Raw genomic sequence first — 18,484 nt, forward strand, 5'->3', positions numbered from 1 at the left:
CATAATTAGTTTAAAAAACAAGCTTGTATTTTGTTCATTTAAAAACATTATTTTAAGAAAGCCATAGGCTTCACTGATGACTGCCAAAGAGGTCCATGATGTACACAAAAAGTTAAAAGCCCCTAATTTACTTCAACTCCCTCATGTAACTGGAGGAAACTGAGGCACAGAGAGGTTATGGGACTTGCCCAATGTTACGAGGGAATAAGGAGCAGAGTCGGGATGTGAACCAGTCCCAGTCTTCTGACTCTAGAGTCTGTTTACCTTCTATTCTCCTACACTGCCTCTTAAAATAAAATTAATAAAATAAAATAAAATAAAAATTCCTTCATTTGTATGAAGAAACAAATTGAGGCCCAAAGAAATCAAATGATCTGCTAGAGATCACACAGGAGGTAGACAGCAAAACTAGAATCTGAACCCAGGTCCTCCGACTCCAAATTTAGTGCTTTGTCATCTGTACTACATACCTGCTTCTCCTAAACACTAAGCTCATCTATTAAGTATGATAAAAAAGATCCAGAGCTTTAGTGGTCCAGTTTACTTAGAAACTGAGGACCAGAGAAACTGACTTGTCCCAGGTCATTCAGCATCTCTGACTCTAAAGTCTATGCCCTTTCATGCTAGACTACCATTACTTTTTTTCAGAATTACATGATGGAAATACTATATATTTAGTATACCTAGATTTTAGGAAAGCATTCATAAAATATCTCATTTTATCCTCATGGAAATCCCCTGGGGGCAACAAATGAGCTAGGATTCCAGCACTACTGCTCATAGTCCCCCAATGTTGTGTTTTCCATAAATAATCACCTGGACTTAATTAGCTTTTTTCTTTTTTTAAAGTGAAGCAATTTATAAGCAAGAAAGGTTGTTTAAAAAATTCTCTCCAAAAGGTTGAGGTACACTCTCCCACACACAGAGGCCTGGGGAGAATGGGCATAAATTTAAAATACAGTAAGGCACATATGTAGAGAATACATATGCTATTAGAAGTGCAAGTCACAATTCCTGGTTATAGAGTCCTCATGAAGTTTCCCAGAGGTGTATCTCTTTTGAGTTTGAGGGTTGATGTTTTGTTGAGCCCATGGCTACCCTTTTTTCTGACACAAAGGATCAGATTCAGTGAAGCTGCCTCTTTATGGGTGCTAGGTATGCACCTTGGCTAGATATGTTTTCTCTTTCTAGTCTAGTCCTTCTAATGATAGTTAATGGTGGGGAGAGGAAGAAGAGGAGGGGAAGGGGAAGAGGGAAGAAGAGACATGGGAGAGATAATGTCTCTAGCAAATCAACTGGAGTATTTTTGGCAAAGTCCATAATCCCATTCTGGACAGTTATTTAGTGACTTGAGGAGGTTTCTTTTCCAGTGCTTTCCCAGTGCCTTATACTCAGAATTGTCTTTGTGGTACAGTTCATATATAATTGGAGAATTAATGTTTTCCCATACTTCCAAATACATAGTGATACAACTTAAACATAATATTTTACTAAGTCCCACAGGTTACCAGTTGTCTTAGTGCTTACAAAAATATTTTCCAACCTAAATATAAGAAAAGAAAATCAGCCCTCACTCCTCTGAAGGGAAAGTCTAGTCCTTACGTGGCTCCCAGAAACTTGGGGCTCTGCCAATAGAGTTTAAAGACCTGAGGGTGACTAGAAGTCATTCTCTTTCATTCTTCAGGTGAGAAACCAATCAGATTTGGTGCTTATGTAGGAAGCGCCACTGCTAAGAGGTTTTGGGATTTGGCACTTTCTCGTTGCCTGTCACACTGAAGAGCTCCTTTATTCTGGGCTTTGTCAGGTATTAAGGGCTACAACAAATCAGTGCTGGGTTCAGGGACCTAAAGCATTCACTCTCTCCATTTCCCCACAAGAAACTCCTATGGAACCACATGCACAAACCAGGTTTAATCATGGAAAATTCTTTTGGGGCTCTGCAAAACACAGGGCACCCAAAATTTTCCTAAGGTTCCTTGAATAATATAGAGAATCCTACTTGATGTCCAAATCATCCCTCATTAAGACAAAAAGATCAACTTAGAAAAGCCTCAAAGAAGTATGAAGCTCCCACTTAGGATTGATTACCTAATATTTATAAGTCAACAGGTGAACTTTATTCTAAAGACTTTCAGTCTGTAACGATATTAGACAAGCCGCCTGGACTCATAACAGGCAAGCAGTCTAGGCCTGCTTAAGAGCAATAAAGTAAAATCAAAATAATATTTATGAGCTATATGTAGCAATTTAGTTGATTTTTAAACAAATAAGTACAGTACTAAAAGCATTCAAAAAAGCAAAGATCTCAAAGGAACTGCTCTGATTTATAGCAACAGGGAGAACTTGGTGGGGGGTGGGGTGGGGAGCATGTCAAAAACTCACAATGTGATTTTTAGTTTTGACCTGGCAAATAAGTATGTTCAGTTCTACTGGCTGCCAGAATCTTAGACAAGAGGAAGAGGAGGGACCCCAGAGACTGGAAATCAACATTCCTGACCTGGGTCCTGGCCTTGGCACAGCTATGTTATTGGCAAAGTAATACAAGATGAGCACATTAATTTTATGCAACTGACACGTCATACCAGCAGTTTGATGTGTTTCTGGAAACACAGTATGATTAGAGTTTAAAACAAGAGCAAACTTATTCTCTCCTCCCCCTCCACTCTCTTCCCCCCTCCCCGCTTCTCTGCCCTGAATAGATACCTATGAACTAGGAGAATCTAACCAGTGGGTCCTTGCAAATATGAAGGGTTCCAAAATTATTCCAGACATAGTCCCTAAAATATAGTGTCCTTTTCAGGGCTACTTGCCTAACTAACAAGAGGGAGGAGCTGGAAGCAGAAGTCATGGATAATGTGATAGGAAAGCAGTCCTCAGATCCTGAGGAAAGGGCATGAACTCTCCCTCTCAGGAGAGGACCTCACCTCATAGTTTACTGAAAAAATTAAGCCTCTTCTTTCATATCAGTTTTAGACTTAAAATCACCTCAAATTGTCTCCCTTTTTCTCCAACTTTACTCCACTCTAAGATGAAAGAGGTGGATCTTTTTGCTAATACCAACCCCTCTAATTTTATCTCTGATCCCATTTCTTCCCATCTCTTCTGGAAGCTTGTTCCTTTGAGGATCTATTTTTAATTGAATTTCAATTTCTCCTTATCTATCGGTTTTGTCAGTGTCACCTCCCATCCTTACGAAACCTTTTCACTTGGCCTATCCTCTATTTCTTCTCTCTTTTACAGTCAAAATCCTAGGAAAAAAAAAAACTTTATACTTATTGTCACCACTTTCTTCTTTTCCATCACTTCTTAATGCCCAATATAGCTTCTGTTTCTACTATCGGATGGAAACTGCCCTTGTCAGAGTTAATAATGATTTATTTATTGTTTTAGATAGATACTACTTATCATTTTAAGGAAAGCTCTATTTATTCCTATGCTTTCCAGTGTTTTCAATAAGAATGAGTTTTGTATTTTGTCAAAAGCTTTTTCTGCATCTATTGAGATAATCATATGATTTTTACTGCTTTTGTTATTGACACGGTCAATTACGCTGAAAGTTTTCCTAACACTGAACCAGCTTTGCATTCCTAGTATAAATCCCACCTGCTCAGAGTGTATGATCTTTGTGATATGCTGCTGTAATCTCCTTGCTAGTTTTTTATTTAAAAATTTTGCATCAATATTCGTTAAGGAATTGGTTTGTAGTTTTCTTTCTCTGTTTTTGCTCTTCCTGGTTTAGGTATTGGCACCATATTTGTGTCATATAAAGAATCCAGAAGGACTTCTTTGCCTATTTTTTCAAATAGTTTATACTGTATTGGAATTAATTGTGAATCCATATGATCCTGGGGATTTTTTCTTAAGGAGTTCATTGACGGCTTGTTCAACTTCTTTTTCTATTTCCTCTTCTGTTAATCTGGGTAATTTATATTTGTGTAGATATCCACCCATTTCATTAAGATTGTTAGATTTATTGGCATATAATTGGGCAAAATAGTTCCCAATAATTGCTTTAATTTCATTTTCACTGGTGGTGAATTCAGTCTTTTTATTTTTTATTAATGGTAATTTGGTTTTCTTCTTTTTTTAAAAATCAAATCAACCAATGGTTTATTGTTCCTCCCCCCCCCATAAAACTAGTTTGTAGTTTTACTTATTAGTTCAATGGTTCTTTAACTTTCAATTTTATTAATCATTCTTTTGATTTTTCAGGATTTCCAATCTGGTGCTTAACTGAGGATTTTAAATTTGTTCTTTTTTTTAGTTTTTTTCATAGTTGCATGCCCAGTTCATTAATCTGCTCTTTCTCTATTTTACTGATGTAACCATTTAGAGATAAACAAATTTCCCCTAACTACTGCTTTGGTTGTATCCCATAAATTTTGGTATGTTGTCTCATTGTTGTAATTTTTAATGAAATTACTGATTGTTTCTATGATTTGCTCTTTTATCCACTCATTTTTTAGGATTAGATTATTTAGTTTCTAATTAATTTTTAATCTTTGTTTCCACAGCCCTTTTATTGAATGTAATTTTATTGTACTGTGATCTGAAAAGGATGCATTTAATATTGCAGCATTTGGTTGTGAGATTTTTGTGCTCTAATGCATGCATGGTCCATTTTGTGTAGGTGCCATGAACCACTGAGAATAAGGTCTATTCCTTTCTATTCCCATTCAATTCCCATTCAATTTTCTCCACAGGTCTATCCTATCTAACTTTTCTAAAATTCTATTTATCTAGAGATTAATTTATTGCTTAATCCAGTAGCTTTTTCTCAGTCCTCATGCTTTCTGATTTCTCTGCAGTATTTGCCATTGTTGACCATCTCTCCTTCTGAATATTCTCTCCTCCCAGGGATTTTGTGACACTGATCTCTCTTGTTTTTGCCCTCTATCTGCCTGCCTGATCCTTCTCATTCTCTTCATTCATATTTTTCTTCCTTGAGTCTGCATGCCTCTAATCTGGGGTTTTGTCTTGGGTCTTCTCTTCTTTCTACAATTTCTTTCCTGGAGATTTTATTACCTCTCATGGATTAAACTATGATTTCTCTACAGACAACTCCCAAATGTACATGTCCAGCCATCATCTCTCTCTTCATCTCTGTTTCCAACTACCTGCTTGACACTGCTGCCTGGATATTGCATAGGCATCTAAAATTTAGCATTTCCCCCCTAAATCCCATCTTCCCCTATTTCCTTGCTTTTTTTGGAAGGCACTATCATTCTCCTAGTAACCCATGTACTAAACCTAGGAGTCAGCTATAACCCTTTGCTTTCACTCATCCCCCATATTAGAGTGGTTAAGTCTTGCTGTTTCTACCTCCACTTATCTCCCTCATATACTCACCTTCTTACCACTGCATCACACTCACTCTGTTTTAGGCTTCTCTCTTTCTCATTAGCACTAAAGCAGGCAACAGATTCCTCACTTGTCTCCCTGCCTTAAGTCCCCTCTGAAGTCCATATTCCACATAACTGCCAAACTGGCATTCTTAATGCACTGACTACACCACTCTCCAATTCAAGAACCTTTAGAGGCTCACTATAGCCTCTAAGATACAATAAAAATGCCTCTTCATGATCTGGCTCTAGCCTTCCTTTCCAGGATAATTACACATCACTTTCCCAGGCGTATTCTATGGTCCAGCCGAATAAGCTGGCCACCTACTTTGCTCTTCTGTGTGTATAGCATTCCATCTCCCATCATCATGCTTTTGCACAGGCAATTCCACAGGCCTGGAATGCTCTCTCTCTCCATATCCATTTTTGGAACCCCTTGCTCATTTCAAAACTTAGCTGATGAATTGCTTTATTAGGTCTTTCCCAATTTACCTAGTTTTTAGCATTTCTCTTCTCTAAATTAATTTCATATGTATTTTGTATTTACTTCTCCGCATACATATTGTTCCCCCTCCCCCCCAATGAAGTAATCTCTAGCACGGTAAAGACTATTGTATTTTGGTGCTTCTATATTCATTACCTAGCACATAGTAGATGTTAAATAAATCATTGTTGAAACAACTTGGGTAACGAAAAAAAGTGAAATTCAGAGAGCTGAGAAATCTGTTTAAGACAAAAAATTTTTTCTTAAGATGAACTGGGCGGCTCTACAACGCTAAGGTTTTGTTTATTTAGGGTGTTGTACCCACAGGGAAGGTTGTAGAGCAGTGTCCTCTTCTAGGAGGAAGAGTAGGGAGGAAAGAAAGTTAAAAGGGGAGTTGTCATGTAGCATTTGGTCTAGGACAGGGTTGCACAACCTGTGGCCCATGGACCACTTGTGGCATGGATTTTGATGGGCTTGTGAAAAACGTAGAGGAAAATATCCTTTGTATGTAGAGGAAATCCTTTGGTGGGCTGCAGTTTGTGCAGGCCTGATCTAGAATGCTCTATGAGAACATTTCTAGTGATAAGGAATCTATTACTTCATTAAGTAGCTTATTTCACTTTCTGACAGTTATAACTGTTGGAAATTCTTTCTTTTACAGAATTAAAATCTAGCTTCTTATGATTTATACTCACTGGTTCTAGTTAGTCCCTCCAATATAGGATAAATCTAGTTCCTCTTCCCCAACCCTCTCTGATAATAAAGATCATGTCAAACTGAAGTCTACAATTTCTGGGATCTACCAGCTCCCCACCTTTATGAAAAGTGCATCAGTATCTGCCCATTTGCAGTATTCTGGCATCTTTCTTATTCTCTATGATTCTTCAAAGGGTACTGGCAACAATTAAGTAGTCACATCGGCAAATTCTTTAGTAGTCTGGAATAAGTTTAGGCCAGGAGACTCGAATATATTTAGAGTAGCCGGGTGCCCTCTGTAGGCTTCAATAACTTTTACTCATATTCATTGTATTTAGTCTGAATATCATTCTCCTTGACAGAGGATATAGAAATGATGTCTACATTAAAGGGGTGAAGGGATAGAGAGAATCCACATTAAATTTTCAGTTTAAAAGAACAGCTAACACTTTGCAGTACAGAATTAAGATCTAAACAGAGCTATGTAGTCTGAAGTGATGGGCCAAATCTAATTAGATGAAATTGAAGAGTAAAGTCCTGTCTCAAGGAGCTCAATCTACTGGGAGAGACAACAAACAACCAACTATGTACAAACAGGTTAAAATGGAGATAATCAAAGGCATTACCCTCACTTTAATTCTCCTACCACCTCTTAATACAGGGATTGGGAAAGACTTCCTGTAGAAGGTAGAATTTTAGCTGGGGCTTGTAGGAAACCAGGGAAGCTAGAAGACAGAGATGAAGAGGGAGAGAGTTCCAAACATGGGCACAGCAAGTGAAAATGCCCAGAGTTGGGAGATGGAGGGTTTAGTGAGAGCAACAAGAAGGAGAAAAGTATCACTGGATATCAGAGGGAGGGGAGGTAGATCTGCAGAGTGTAAGAAAACTGGAAAAGCAAGAAGGGGCCAGATTATGGAGAATTTTAAAAGACATTATTAGGATTTTACATTTGATCTTGGAAACAAGAGGAAACCACTGGAGTTTCTTGAATGGGGTGTGTATGTGTGAGGGTGACATGATCCAATCTCTGTTTTAGGTTGACAGCTGATAGGAGGATGGACTGGGGGAGGGGTGGTTTGAGACAGGGAGACCAACCAGCAGGCTACAATAGTAATGAAAGGTAATGAAAGCCTCTATATAACAGGCTGGTGGCAGTGTCAAAAGAGAGAAGACATAGGAGAGATGTTACAAAGGTAGAAACAATAGGACTTCGCAACTGATTGGATACGGGGAAAGGGTGAGAGAATGAGAAACTGAGGTTGACACCTACGTTATGAGCCAGGGTGTCTGGGAGCACAGTGTTATTCTTCACAGTAATAGGGAAGTTACAGAGGGTAGGATTCGCATATATCATCTCATTTGATCCTCATAACAACTCTTTGAAGTAGGTGCTTTTGTTGTTCAGTCTTGTCTGATTCTTCATGACCCCATTTGGGTTTTCTTCGTAAAGATACTAGAGTGGTTATAGTGGTTTGCCATTTTCACTTCTCCAGCTCATTTTACAGATGAGGAAACTAAGGCAAACAGGGTTAAGTGACTTATCCAGGGTCACATAGCTAGTAAGTGTCTGAGGCTAGATTTAACTCAGAAGAGGAGTCTTCCTGACTCTAGGCCAAACACTCTATCTACTGTATCATCTACCTGCCCCTAGGTGTTATTATGCTCAATTTACAGATGAAGAAAGAGAGGGAGTGTAAGTGATCTGTCCAGGGTCAGTCTGCCCAGGTGCTGTCTGAGGAAAGATTCAAACACGTCTTTCTGGTGTGGGAGCTAAGACACCTAGAATACCATCTTTGCAGAAATTCATTTAGAATCCTGATCTTGAAGAATACATGAATTAAATGACAAAGTAACTAACGAATGGCTCAATTTTGGAACCCAGGGCTACCAATTCTACTCTGACTCTTGTTATCAGTTAAAGTGCTTAGTGAACTTTAATATATTTCTTAGAGCTGAATTCTGGCATCAACAGGCAAAAAAAAGTTCTATGCCAACAATTCCTATAATAAGGATACTAGCCATGAATTTGATAACTGGTTGGGAAACAAGAGTTAACAAAAATGTAATTTTCTAATCTTTAATTCTGGCATATGACAATTGCCAGATAATGAAAAATCCTGGCAGAAGTCAAGGGCAAGCTTCCATTGCTAAACAAACATTAGGGTATAGCTTCCTATCTAAGAATTTGACTGTACAAGTATAAGGTTAAGATGCTAGAAAAAGGGTACTAATTTTAAAGCAGTAAAATAAAAGTTTTAAAAATGAGATTAATCATTGAGACTGGGGAAACACTTAAAAAAATCTTCCAGTCTTGCTACTTCTATAAAGAGGAAAAATATTTTCTATTTTATAATATTGTTTCCTAGATCACTAACTTTCAAAGCCTTTGCCCTGCCTGAGAAAAAAAGTTTAACTGCTTGGTATTCATAATCCTCATTAAAACTTCTTTTGTTTCAAAAACGAGGTGCTCACCGAGACTTGGGTAAGGAGCAAAGGTGTTCATTGAAGACTGTTGCTCTTTGGTCTGCAGGTCAGGTAGGCCGGGACCCTGGGGATGGGGTGAAAAGCTCTCCATGGCTGATTTGCCTGCAGAGGGGTGCAAAGAGAGATGTGGAGGGGGAGGCTGCTGCTGTTTCATGAGCAAGGCCTGGGCCAGCTGGCGCTGGTGCTGCTGGATCTGCTGCTGCATGTTATTGATTGTACGTGCAACCTGGGAAGAGAAAAATAAAAAATTTACTAATTTTATTGTTTTCAGCTAGAAGAATTTTTTCTTTTAATAAAAATGTTTGCTTTTCTTTCACTATAGTTGCATGACTTATATAACACTAAATTTGAAATCTTTTAAATTTATTAGATCATAAAGCTATTTTCTTTTGTTTCTTAGGAGAAAGCAATTATATTATTTCATTATCTGAAATTTCTCATGTCAGCAGACATTACAGATTAATGTTCAAGGAGATAATATAAAGAAAATTTAATCAAGGAGTGAATACTTACTTGCTGCTCTTGTTGTCTCATCGGTCCGGAAACATTACGCTGGGCCTGTAACATCTGCTGCTGGATTTGTAAACGTTGGTATGCCTGTTGACAGAAAAATGAGAGTGCAATGATCACATGAAAGACACTAAATTGTTCAATTTCTGCTGTTGAGTCAAAAAAAAAAAAACCCAACACAACAAATTCCCAGAATTCTTGGATTCCTGACAGTAGTCACTATTGTTAAGTATATTTTCTGGCACAAAACAATTTAAAAAAGATTTAAAAAATGGAATACACTATAAAGTTTTGGGTAACTGTGCTAATAGCCTCATATTTAGTGTTGTTCAGTTAAGGATAATATCAAAATCCTTCTGCTTGATTAATACAAATTAAATATTGAAAAAGTGAGGGAAAGCAATGAAAAAATATTTATTCTAATAATGATTTAGACCAAAGTTGTCCAGAATGGCTCAAACACCTTGGCACAATACTAGCATTAGGTTGTCCCAGATAAAAAAAAATGTGCAAATTATAAAAGATTATAAATACTAGAAGTTTACAAGATCATTTTTTAACATATATCACTGGGAGCTCAACCTAAGAGAAATATGGTACAAATTATAAGGGGACTCTTTTAGAGCTGAGAAACTATCAATAAAGCACTGATTAAAACACCCTTAGTGTTGTCTCTTTGTATGCTTAATATTTGGGAAGATTTCCTTTACACTGTCATTTTCCTTTATCATTCAAAAAATTTGGCAAGAAACCTGTGGATATTTTCCTTAGCACAAAACTTTGGTATTGTTTAGATTCAAAGAGTAAAATCCAGCTTTTCTTATTAAAAGTGGGTAAGATAAAATAGACTGCTTACTGGAATAGGTATTATTCAGTGGTCAAAATTATAAGTATTTTAAAGCTATTTTAGTTATTAGTATTTACACAGTGCTTTAAGGTTTACAAAGTGCTTTACATATGTTATTTCAGCTGATCCTCACAACAACCCTGTGAGGTAGGTACATAACTATTTCCATTTTACTAGTGAGGAAACTGAGGCTGAAGAAGGTTAAGTGACTTGCCCAGGGTCACATAACTACTGTCTGTGCCAGGAATTGAACCCAGGCCTGACTTCCTGATTCTACGTAGTCTATCCACTGTGCAACCTCACTGATACTATAAGGTGTGAATTTTCCCCTTCAAGAAGTAAACTTAAAATTTTGATAATTTTGGATAAAAATAATTCAAATATGTACCGTATCATCTCTATGGACTATACTTAAATCTTCTCTTGTTTTCTTACATTTACCTGGGTGCTTGGTTATTATGAATATCAGTTACTGTACTATCTTGAAATACGATGTCCTTAGGAATTATTGAAGATTATAGGGCTCTATAATCCCTAAATCACTAAGAATCACTCCAGACTATTACATTTTTTTAGCATATGCCTGCTTTTTATATATCTTTTTCAGTACATTCTCTGATGTCTGCTTCTAATTTCCTACTTGCACATTATCTGGCTATAATTATTAAAACTGAATCTAAAATGCAAGTCACTACGCTGAGCTTGAGGGTGTTCACCTATGAATGTAGCAATAAAAGCTTTAGTGATCGTATTTTGGAAACTCAGAGACCTTTTTATATTTCCTTCCTGACACTTGGTCATGCTCCACAATTGAGGATGTCAAGTAAGTTACTTCCAGAAAAATGAAGTGCCATAGTTTTCAATAATAAACAAATTTGGTCTTTTATTGCACACCAATAAAATAAACGTACATAAAATCTAGGGTGATAACAGAAACTATAACCCACTAACAAGAACAACCTTACCAATGTATGATAATTTGTTTCCATGATAATTATTTTTAAAAAGCTGTAGGAACTTTAGGGAAATGTGAACACTATACTATTACATGACAAAAAAATCTGTCATATGTGTTTATCAATATATGTCTAGCTAATATGGACCAAGAATTTAAAATTTAGTTGCTTGTTTAAGGAGTATGTAGAAAAACAAAGCAGTGGATAAGTGTCAAAAAAAACACTTTCCTTTTGTTCTTCAAATCTATTCTACTGTCTGCATGTTTATTAACTCACCAGCTGCAGTTGATAGAGCTGGTTCAACATCGTCATATGCTGAGGATTAATTGGCGAGGTTAATAGTGCAGGGTTGAGACCAATGTTTTTTGCTGCAAACTGCAAAAGCTGTGCTTGAACCTACATAATAGAAAACACTAGTCACTGAATGTTGTATATTTATTAAAGCAAATTTTAAAGACTTATGGATTATTAATAAAATACACTTAGATTCATTTAATGAATTAAAATTCAAGGGAAAATTTAAAAACGGGCAAAAATGCCTATTACTACCAGTATCTGACCTGCATTTCTGAAGCAGGACAAAAAAATGCCTTTAAAAGTGTCAGTTAAATAAGCTAAATGAAATGAAAAGAACTCTAGGGTTTTTCTTCACATCCAGCATACTGCCAAAGATGACAAAAGATATAAATAGTCAATATCAGAGGGGCTATGGGAAGAAAGACACATTAATATGCTATGGGTGGAGCTGTGCATTGGTCCAAACAATCTGAAAAGTAATTAGAAGTATGCCCAAGTATACTAGTACACTAAACTATGTATGCCTTTTGACTTTGCAGTATCACTACTGGACCTATATCCCAAAGATTTCAAAGAAAGAGAAAAAGGATCCACACTTGAGAAAATATTTATAGATGGTTTCAGAGAAACCTGGGAATACTTGTATCAAATGATGTAGAGTGAAGTCAATGGAACCAGGACAACAATTTATATAATAACAACATTACTGTAAAGAGAAATAACTTTGAAAGACTTTAGGACTCTGATCAAACTATTAACCAGCCATAATTCCAGTGGATTAATGATGAAGAATGCTACGTGTTTTCTGATAGAAAAGTGATGGATTCATATGTAGAATGAGATACATGTTTCTGGACACAGCAAATATAGGTTCTTTGTTTTGCTTGATTATGCATATTTGTTAAAAGGTTTAGCTTTTATTTTTTTTTTCCCCGCAGGGGGATGTATATGCAGAGCTGAGAGGAAGAAAAAACAAGTGCTTGACAACTGAAAAAAGGGATTAAAAAACAAGTGCTTGATAATTAAAAAAACTTCAAGAAATCTGGTATAAATTAGTATTATATTTAGTGAATGGCTAAATTGTGCATACCCTTTGACTTAGAGGTCCCATTCTTAAGCATCTATCCCAAGAAAGTAAAAGAAAGAAATGAAGATCCCACATGTACTAAAATATTTATGGCAGCAGCTTTTGTATTAGCAAAAAACTGGAAGCAAAGTGGATGCCTGATGATGAAGAAATGGCTAAACAAACTATAACACATGAATATAATGGAATATTACTGTACCATAAGAAATTACTACTATGAAGAATTCAGAGGAGCAGAGGAAGACATATATGAATTCATGTGGAGTGAGGTAAGCAGAACCAGGAAAATAAATATATGTAGTCATATACATTATATGTGTGTGTGTAAGTATATAATAGAAATGAAAGAACATCATCCCCTTCCTACCCATCCCCAATCCTAAATACGAAATACACTCTTTCTCTCTAGATGCGGAATGTTGTATCTATAGTCAGATGTTTAGTAAATTTTACAGAATTGCTTTTCCCTCCATTTTTTAATCTTTGCCACAAGGGATGAGATAGCTTACTGAGTAGGTGACAGAGGAGAATATTACAAAATCAACGTGTTGTAAGAAAAATTATTAATAAAATATAATTTTTAAAAAGCAAAACAAAAAAAAAGGAAAAACAACAGACTAGTGATATAGACATTTTAGGACACTGGGTTATTTGTATCAGTAACTAGTTTCTAATTAGTACTTGCTACTATTAGCAGCAAGGCATTGTGCTAGGACAGGGGTGGGGAACCTGTAGCCTTGAGGCGGGCTACAGGTTCCCCACTCCTGTGTGAGGACAAGAAATATGAAAGGAAAAACAGTCGCTCTCCTCAACATGAAACATTCTACCAAGGGAATACAATATTCAAATAGATAAGCACATGTAAAATTACTTATGGAAGAAAAGGACACTAATAACTAGGAAGAGGAGGAAAAGTTGCCTATAGGAAGTTATAGATGAGCCTTGAGAAAAATAGGGATTATAAGAAGTGTAAGTGAAGAAGGAAGGTATTCCAGTAATACAGGTAAGCCTTGAATAAAGGCACAAAAATGGGAGATGGAATGTTAAGTTCAGGGAAAAGAAAGCAGGCTAATTTAGCTGGCACATATAGCACATAATAGGGAGTTAGTATGAGTAAGCTTAAAAAGGTAGGTTGGAATCAGATATGAAAGACTAAATGCTAAAAACAGATTTTTGCATCTTATCATAGAGGCAATAATTGGAATGATTTGCTCAGGAAGCAAGGTTCTTGTTCTGGAAGGAAGGTTCTTGAGCAGGGGAGTGGCTAGACTTGTGCTTTAAAAAGAAGACAATAAACTGCATTTAAATGAATTTAAAATAATGTAGGGAACCTGAATTAGCATACACTGCCTTTTGTGAATGGAGAGGGAAAAAAGAGAGTTCTTTCAGGACACCAAAAAGGCCAGTCAGCCAGTCCCCCACATTCATTAAGCATGTGCCAGGTGCAAGGCACTGAGCACAGGCTGAGCACACAAGGGCAAAACCAGCCCTGCTCTTGAGGAGCTTCTAGTTTAATGAGGGAGACAACACGAAGATAACTATCAAGATACCCACAGGATAAACTGGAGACAGACTCAGAGAGAAGGCACTAAGATTACGGAAGACTGGGGAAAACTCTTTACAGAAGGTGGGAAATTAGCTGAGAAGGAAGGAAGGAAGTCAAGAGGCAGAGAAAAGGAGAGTGTTCTTTCTTACCAGAAGAAAAAAAATCTAATGGATCTAAGAGGATTATCTGAAAGATAGTGTTAACATTTTTAATAGAATTTCAAGGGTTTCTTTTATATCTAGCATCTCTAATCTCTATAGCTCTAAATACTCTAAAGGCCACTTGAAATACCCACTAGTGGAAAATCTGGTGAGATATTACTACTTGGAAGTTAAGATACATTACAAATTCTCACCTTAAAGCACTATAATACGTAAGCTATTATTACAAAAGATAATGCAAAGCTACAACTTCAAACTACTAAAACTTATCTTGATCACTAAATTCTAAAGGAACTAAGAAGTTTAGTGCTAATAATCACTAATAGAATCATGGAACTGCATGACAACTCAAGAGGTCTTCTAGTCCTTCCCCACCCTGTTACAGATGAGGAAACAGGCCCAAAGAAGTTATGTGACTTGCCCATTGATCTCCTGGGCAGAGATGACAGAACTAGGATAGGTTAGCTGAAATAAACAACTTTTATGCAAGTTGATAAATTTATCACAGTATGAAAATCTATGGACTACATATGATTGTAAATCTTTTTATTTTACCCAGGGTTTTTCTATACTCTTACTTCTAAAGCTCTTGAGTGGAGATTGGTAGATAAGAGGGGCCTCTGGGCTCAGGTTCAGAAAGGTGCTCCTGGGAGTAGGGCTCACAATTCTTCTTCTGACACCTCTTAAGCTCTAATGATCCTGGGCAAATCACTTAACTTATATGTGACTTTGTCCTCTCTGATTTATCTACTAAGTTAGAACAGATAAAGAGAGACTGGAATTTCTCATCCTTCTCTAATTCCTGTATCTTCACTTCTGTAGCCTGAGCAATTCTTCATTTGGTCACTTTACCACAATTCTTCATCCTCAAAGAGGTGACTTAGGTATATTCTAATGGCCACATAATGGAATTTTTTCATGAAGGACCAAGATAAAGTGTAGTCCTTGACAAACACACTCTGAATCTCTTTCTCATACATTCCCCTTCTTCCTCTAGTTGTCTGAATAATCCCAAGGTTCTGACTCATTTTTCTACTCCCACCCCAATTCCTAAAATTTATTTTTTAAACAAAGGGGGTGGGGAGTCATTTACATTGTTTTAGTTTTTAATAGCAGTTCTCAAACTTTTTGGTCTCAGGCCCCATTTACACTCTTCAAAAATTATTGAGGACCTGAAAGAGCTTTTGTTTATGTTTATGTGGGTTATATGTGCTGATATTTAGCACATTAGGAAATAAAACGTGAACCTCCTGAAAGGATCCCCAGACACTAGAAAAATCTATTGTTTTTCTTTCTCAGTCCAATAAGCTATGCCCTCACAATATACCCTCTCTTCTGGTACCTACCTTTTCAGGAACCCTAGTCCCTTCCTTCCATATTTAGAATCCTATATTCCAGGTTAACAACTTCCAATTTCTTAGTTGGTTGGCATATCCCTGTTTGGATATCAGGGATGGGACTGGGGGTCAATGGGCTGTCCTAGTACCCTTTCCTTATTGTTTATGCCTCTCTCTGTTGTGTTACTTTGGGTAACTCCAGTTAAGCCACATAGAATTCACTTAAATGGGCCAAATAATCTATTGCTTTCACTGATGGCTTGTTAGTCTCAGCAACAGTTCTCAATACATTATTAGCTAACTGTCCAAAAGGAGACATTCTAAAGTTGCTAAACTCATAAATAAATTCCCACTCTTACACTGAAGTTAATTTGCCTGGGGTTAATTTTTGAAGTTGAACCAAACTGTCACATTAAAATAATTATTTCTATTTCAGTGTGCAAAGCCCAGAAATTCATATTTCACTTAATCTCAAAGGAGTTCAGAGGGCACCTACTCCAATCTTTACCTAACCTTCAACAAAATCCCCAACAAGTTTAGACTTTGAAACCCACCACTTTTGGAGGTCTCTATTCCATTTTTGACTAGTTCTGTTAGGAAGACTGTCGTTACATTGAACCTAAACGTACCCATCTGCAATTTCTACCCACTGCTCTCCATTCTGCCTTCTTGGTCCATACAGGGCAAGTCTAATCCCTCTTCCACATGACAACCCTTCAGACACTTGAAAACAATTATGTCATTTCCCCTACTTCCAAAGCACCCAAGTTTTTTCAAATGAACACTGGAAAGTAAACTTGAGACTCCTCACTCTGCTTGCTTCTCCTCCTCTAGACACAATATAAAAAGTATCCTTCTGAAAATAGGATTTCCAGTTGAACACTGGACTCTAGATGCAGCCTGACTAGGGCAGAATAGAGCAGGACCATTACTTCCAGTGTCCTATACACATCTCTCTCAATATAATTTGAAATAACATCAGCTTTTTCAGTTGCCAGGTAATGCTGATGACTCATATTGAGCTTGCAGTCCACTAAAACCTCTAGATCTTTTTCACATAAACCACTGTTCAAAGGATCATAATTTGGAGCTTAAAGGTACCTTTTAAGTCATCTAGTTCAATTCCTGTCAGGGAAATTGGACTAGATGTGGCCCAGAGAAGTTAAGTGACTTGCCCAGGGTCACACAGTAAGTGGCAGTGCTGGGATTCAAGCCCAGGCCCTTAACACCAAATTCAATGGTCTTTTTACTACTGCTCCACGTTACCTCATCAAACTTGTAAAGCTGCTTTTGACTTCCTAGACTTTACCACTTTGCCTCTGCTGCCTCTGTGACTGGGGCTTCCTCATCCTTGAACATTGATCACCCTGGAATATCTCTCTACTATGCTGCCTCTTTCCTCCATGGGTGAGTTCCTTTGGGAGTCTCCATTTTGAGGAGGGGCCTAGGCTGGCCATTTCCTTCTTACCTTTGCTTCTGACTTTCTGGAAACCAAGTCTCAGCTTGGGTACCTTCCTCCCTCTGCCCCTCCCTTTTAGCTCCCTTTTGTTTGTTATCTTGTCCCATTAGAGTATAAATTTCTTGATGGCAGCTTCCTTCTATTTGTATCCCTAGTGTTTAGCACAGTGCTGGGTACATAGTAAGAACTTAATAAATGCTTGTCTTGCCTTGATTTTTTGAACCTCAGTACATGTTTTATATTTGTCTCTATTATTTTTCAAAGGACTTGTGTTCAAATCCTATCTTTGTCACTTACTACACACTACCTGGGCCACCTTGGGTAAATCACTTAATCCCTCTGGGCCTCAGTTTCTTCATCTGTACAATGAGGAGGCTGAATTGGAAGCTTCTAAAGGTCCTTTTCAGGTCTAAACCTATAATAAGCCTATTAAATATCATCTTAATGAGGTACCTTTTCACTTTAATTCTGCCTTTTTGGATTCTTTCATCTAATTTCATCTAAGGTATTAGCTTTATCCTGCTAGCTTTGTGTTACTTACAGATTTGATAAGTAACTAAGTTGTTGATTAAAATGTTGACCAACACTTGGTCAATGAGAAATCACTGGGGCACTTCACTAGAGAGAGCACTCCCTTCCAATGGACACTCAGGCAACAATTATTGTCTGGGTCTGGTCATTCAAATAGTTCTGAATCTACTGGACTGTATTATCTAGTCTAGTCTGATTATCTTGTTTATAAGGATAGTATGAGAGACTTTCTCAAACACTTTGGTGAAATTTAGGTAAACTATGTACATAGTATTCCTTAGCTTTAAACACTGTTGGGTATCAGTCTGACCTGAGGGGATAGAAACTGAGGCACTTGAGCACGAAGACTAGGCTGGGATGAGTTAAGAGGTTGTACTGGCGGTTGCTGCGGCTGTTGCATGGTCCTGGCTTGTGCTGCTCCGCTATTGCCAAACATACCCAGATTGCCACTCGGTATCTAGAGGAGGACAGAAAAAATAATGTTTTTTCCTTCATTTTCTAAAAAGATTACTTTTTCACCAGTCTAGACCTGTAATAAAAAACATAAACTAAAGATGTTAAGCATCTTACAATGGTTTGAAAAGAGCATAAACACTGCTGAAGTTACTAAGTTCATAGAAGCTATATCACAATGGATAAAACTTTTAAGATGGTAGATAAGACTATCAAAAAAAAGGAAAAAGAGAAGAAACATCATTTAGCCAACCTAATGGAGAATACAAGAAATATTTCAAAGTATGACACCAA

At 37.1% G+C, this 18,484-nt stretch overlaps 1 protein-coding gene across 5 annotated transcripts in view; it reads right to left on the reverse strand.

The window, feature by feature from the left end:
- Positions 1–18,484, reverse strand: part of TNRC6C (trinucleotide repeat containing adaptor 6C) — a 186,029-nt gene that overhangs the window by 31,017 nt on the left and 136,528 nt on the right. For 4 of the 5 annotated variants that reach the window (XM_036754793.1, XM_036754792.1, XM_036754791.1 and 1 more), the window contains 4 exons: positions 18,048–18,194; positions 11,596–11,715; positions 9,520–9,603; positions 8,995–9,232 (listed from right to left, as the gene is read on the reverse strand). In XM_036754793.1, coding sequence (XP_036610688.1) covers positions 8,995–9,232; positions 9,520–9,603; positions 11,596–11,715; positions 18,048–18,194 — 589 coding nt within the window. The remainder of the gene's footprint in view (positions 1–8,994; positions 9,233–9,519; positions 9,604–11,595; positions 11,716–18,047; positions 18,195–18,484) is intronic. The other variant, XM_036754790.1, reaches the window with a different exon arrangement.

Source organism: Trichosurus vulpecula, chromosome 4 (assembly GCF_011100635.1).
Source record: "Trichosurus vulpecula isolate mTriVul1 chromosome 4, mTriVul1.pri, whole genome shotgun sequence".
Classification (NCBI taxonomy): Eukaryota; Metazoa; Chordata; class Mammalia; order Diprotodontia; family Phalangeridae; genus Trichosurus; species Trichosurus vulpecula.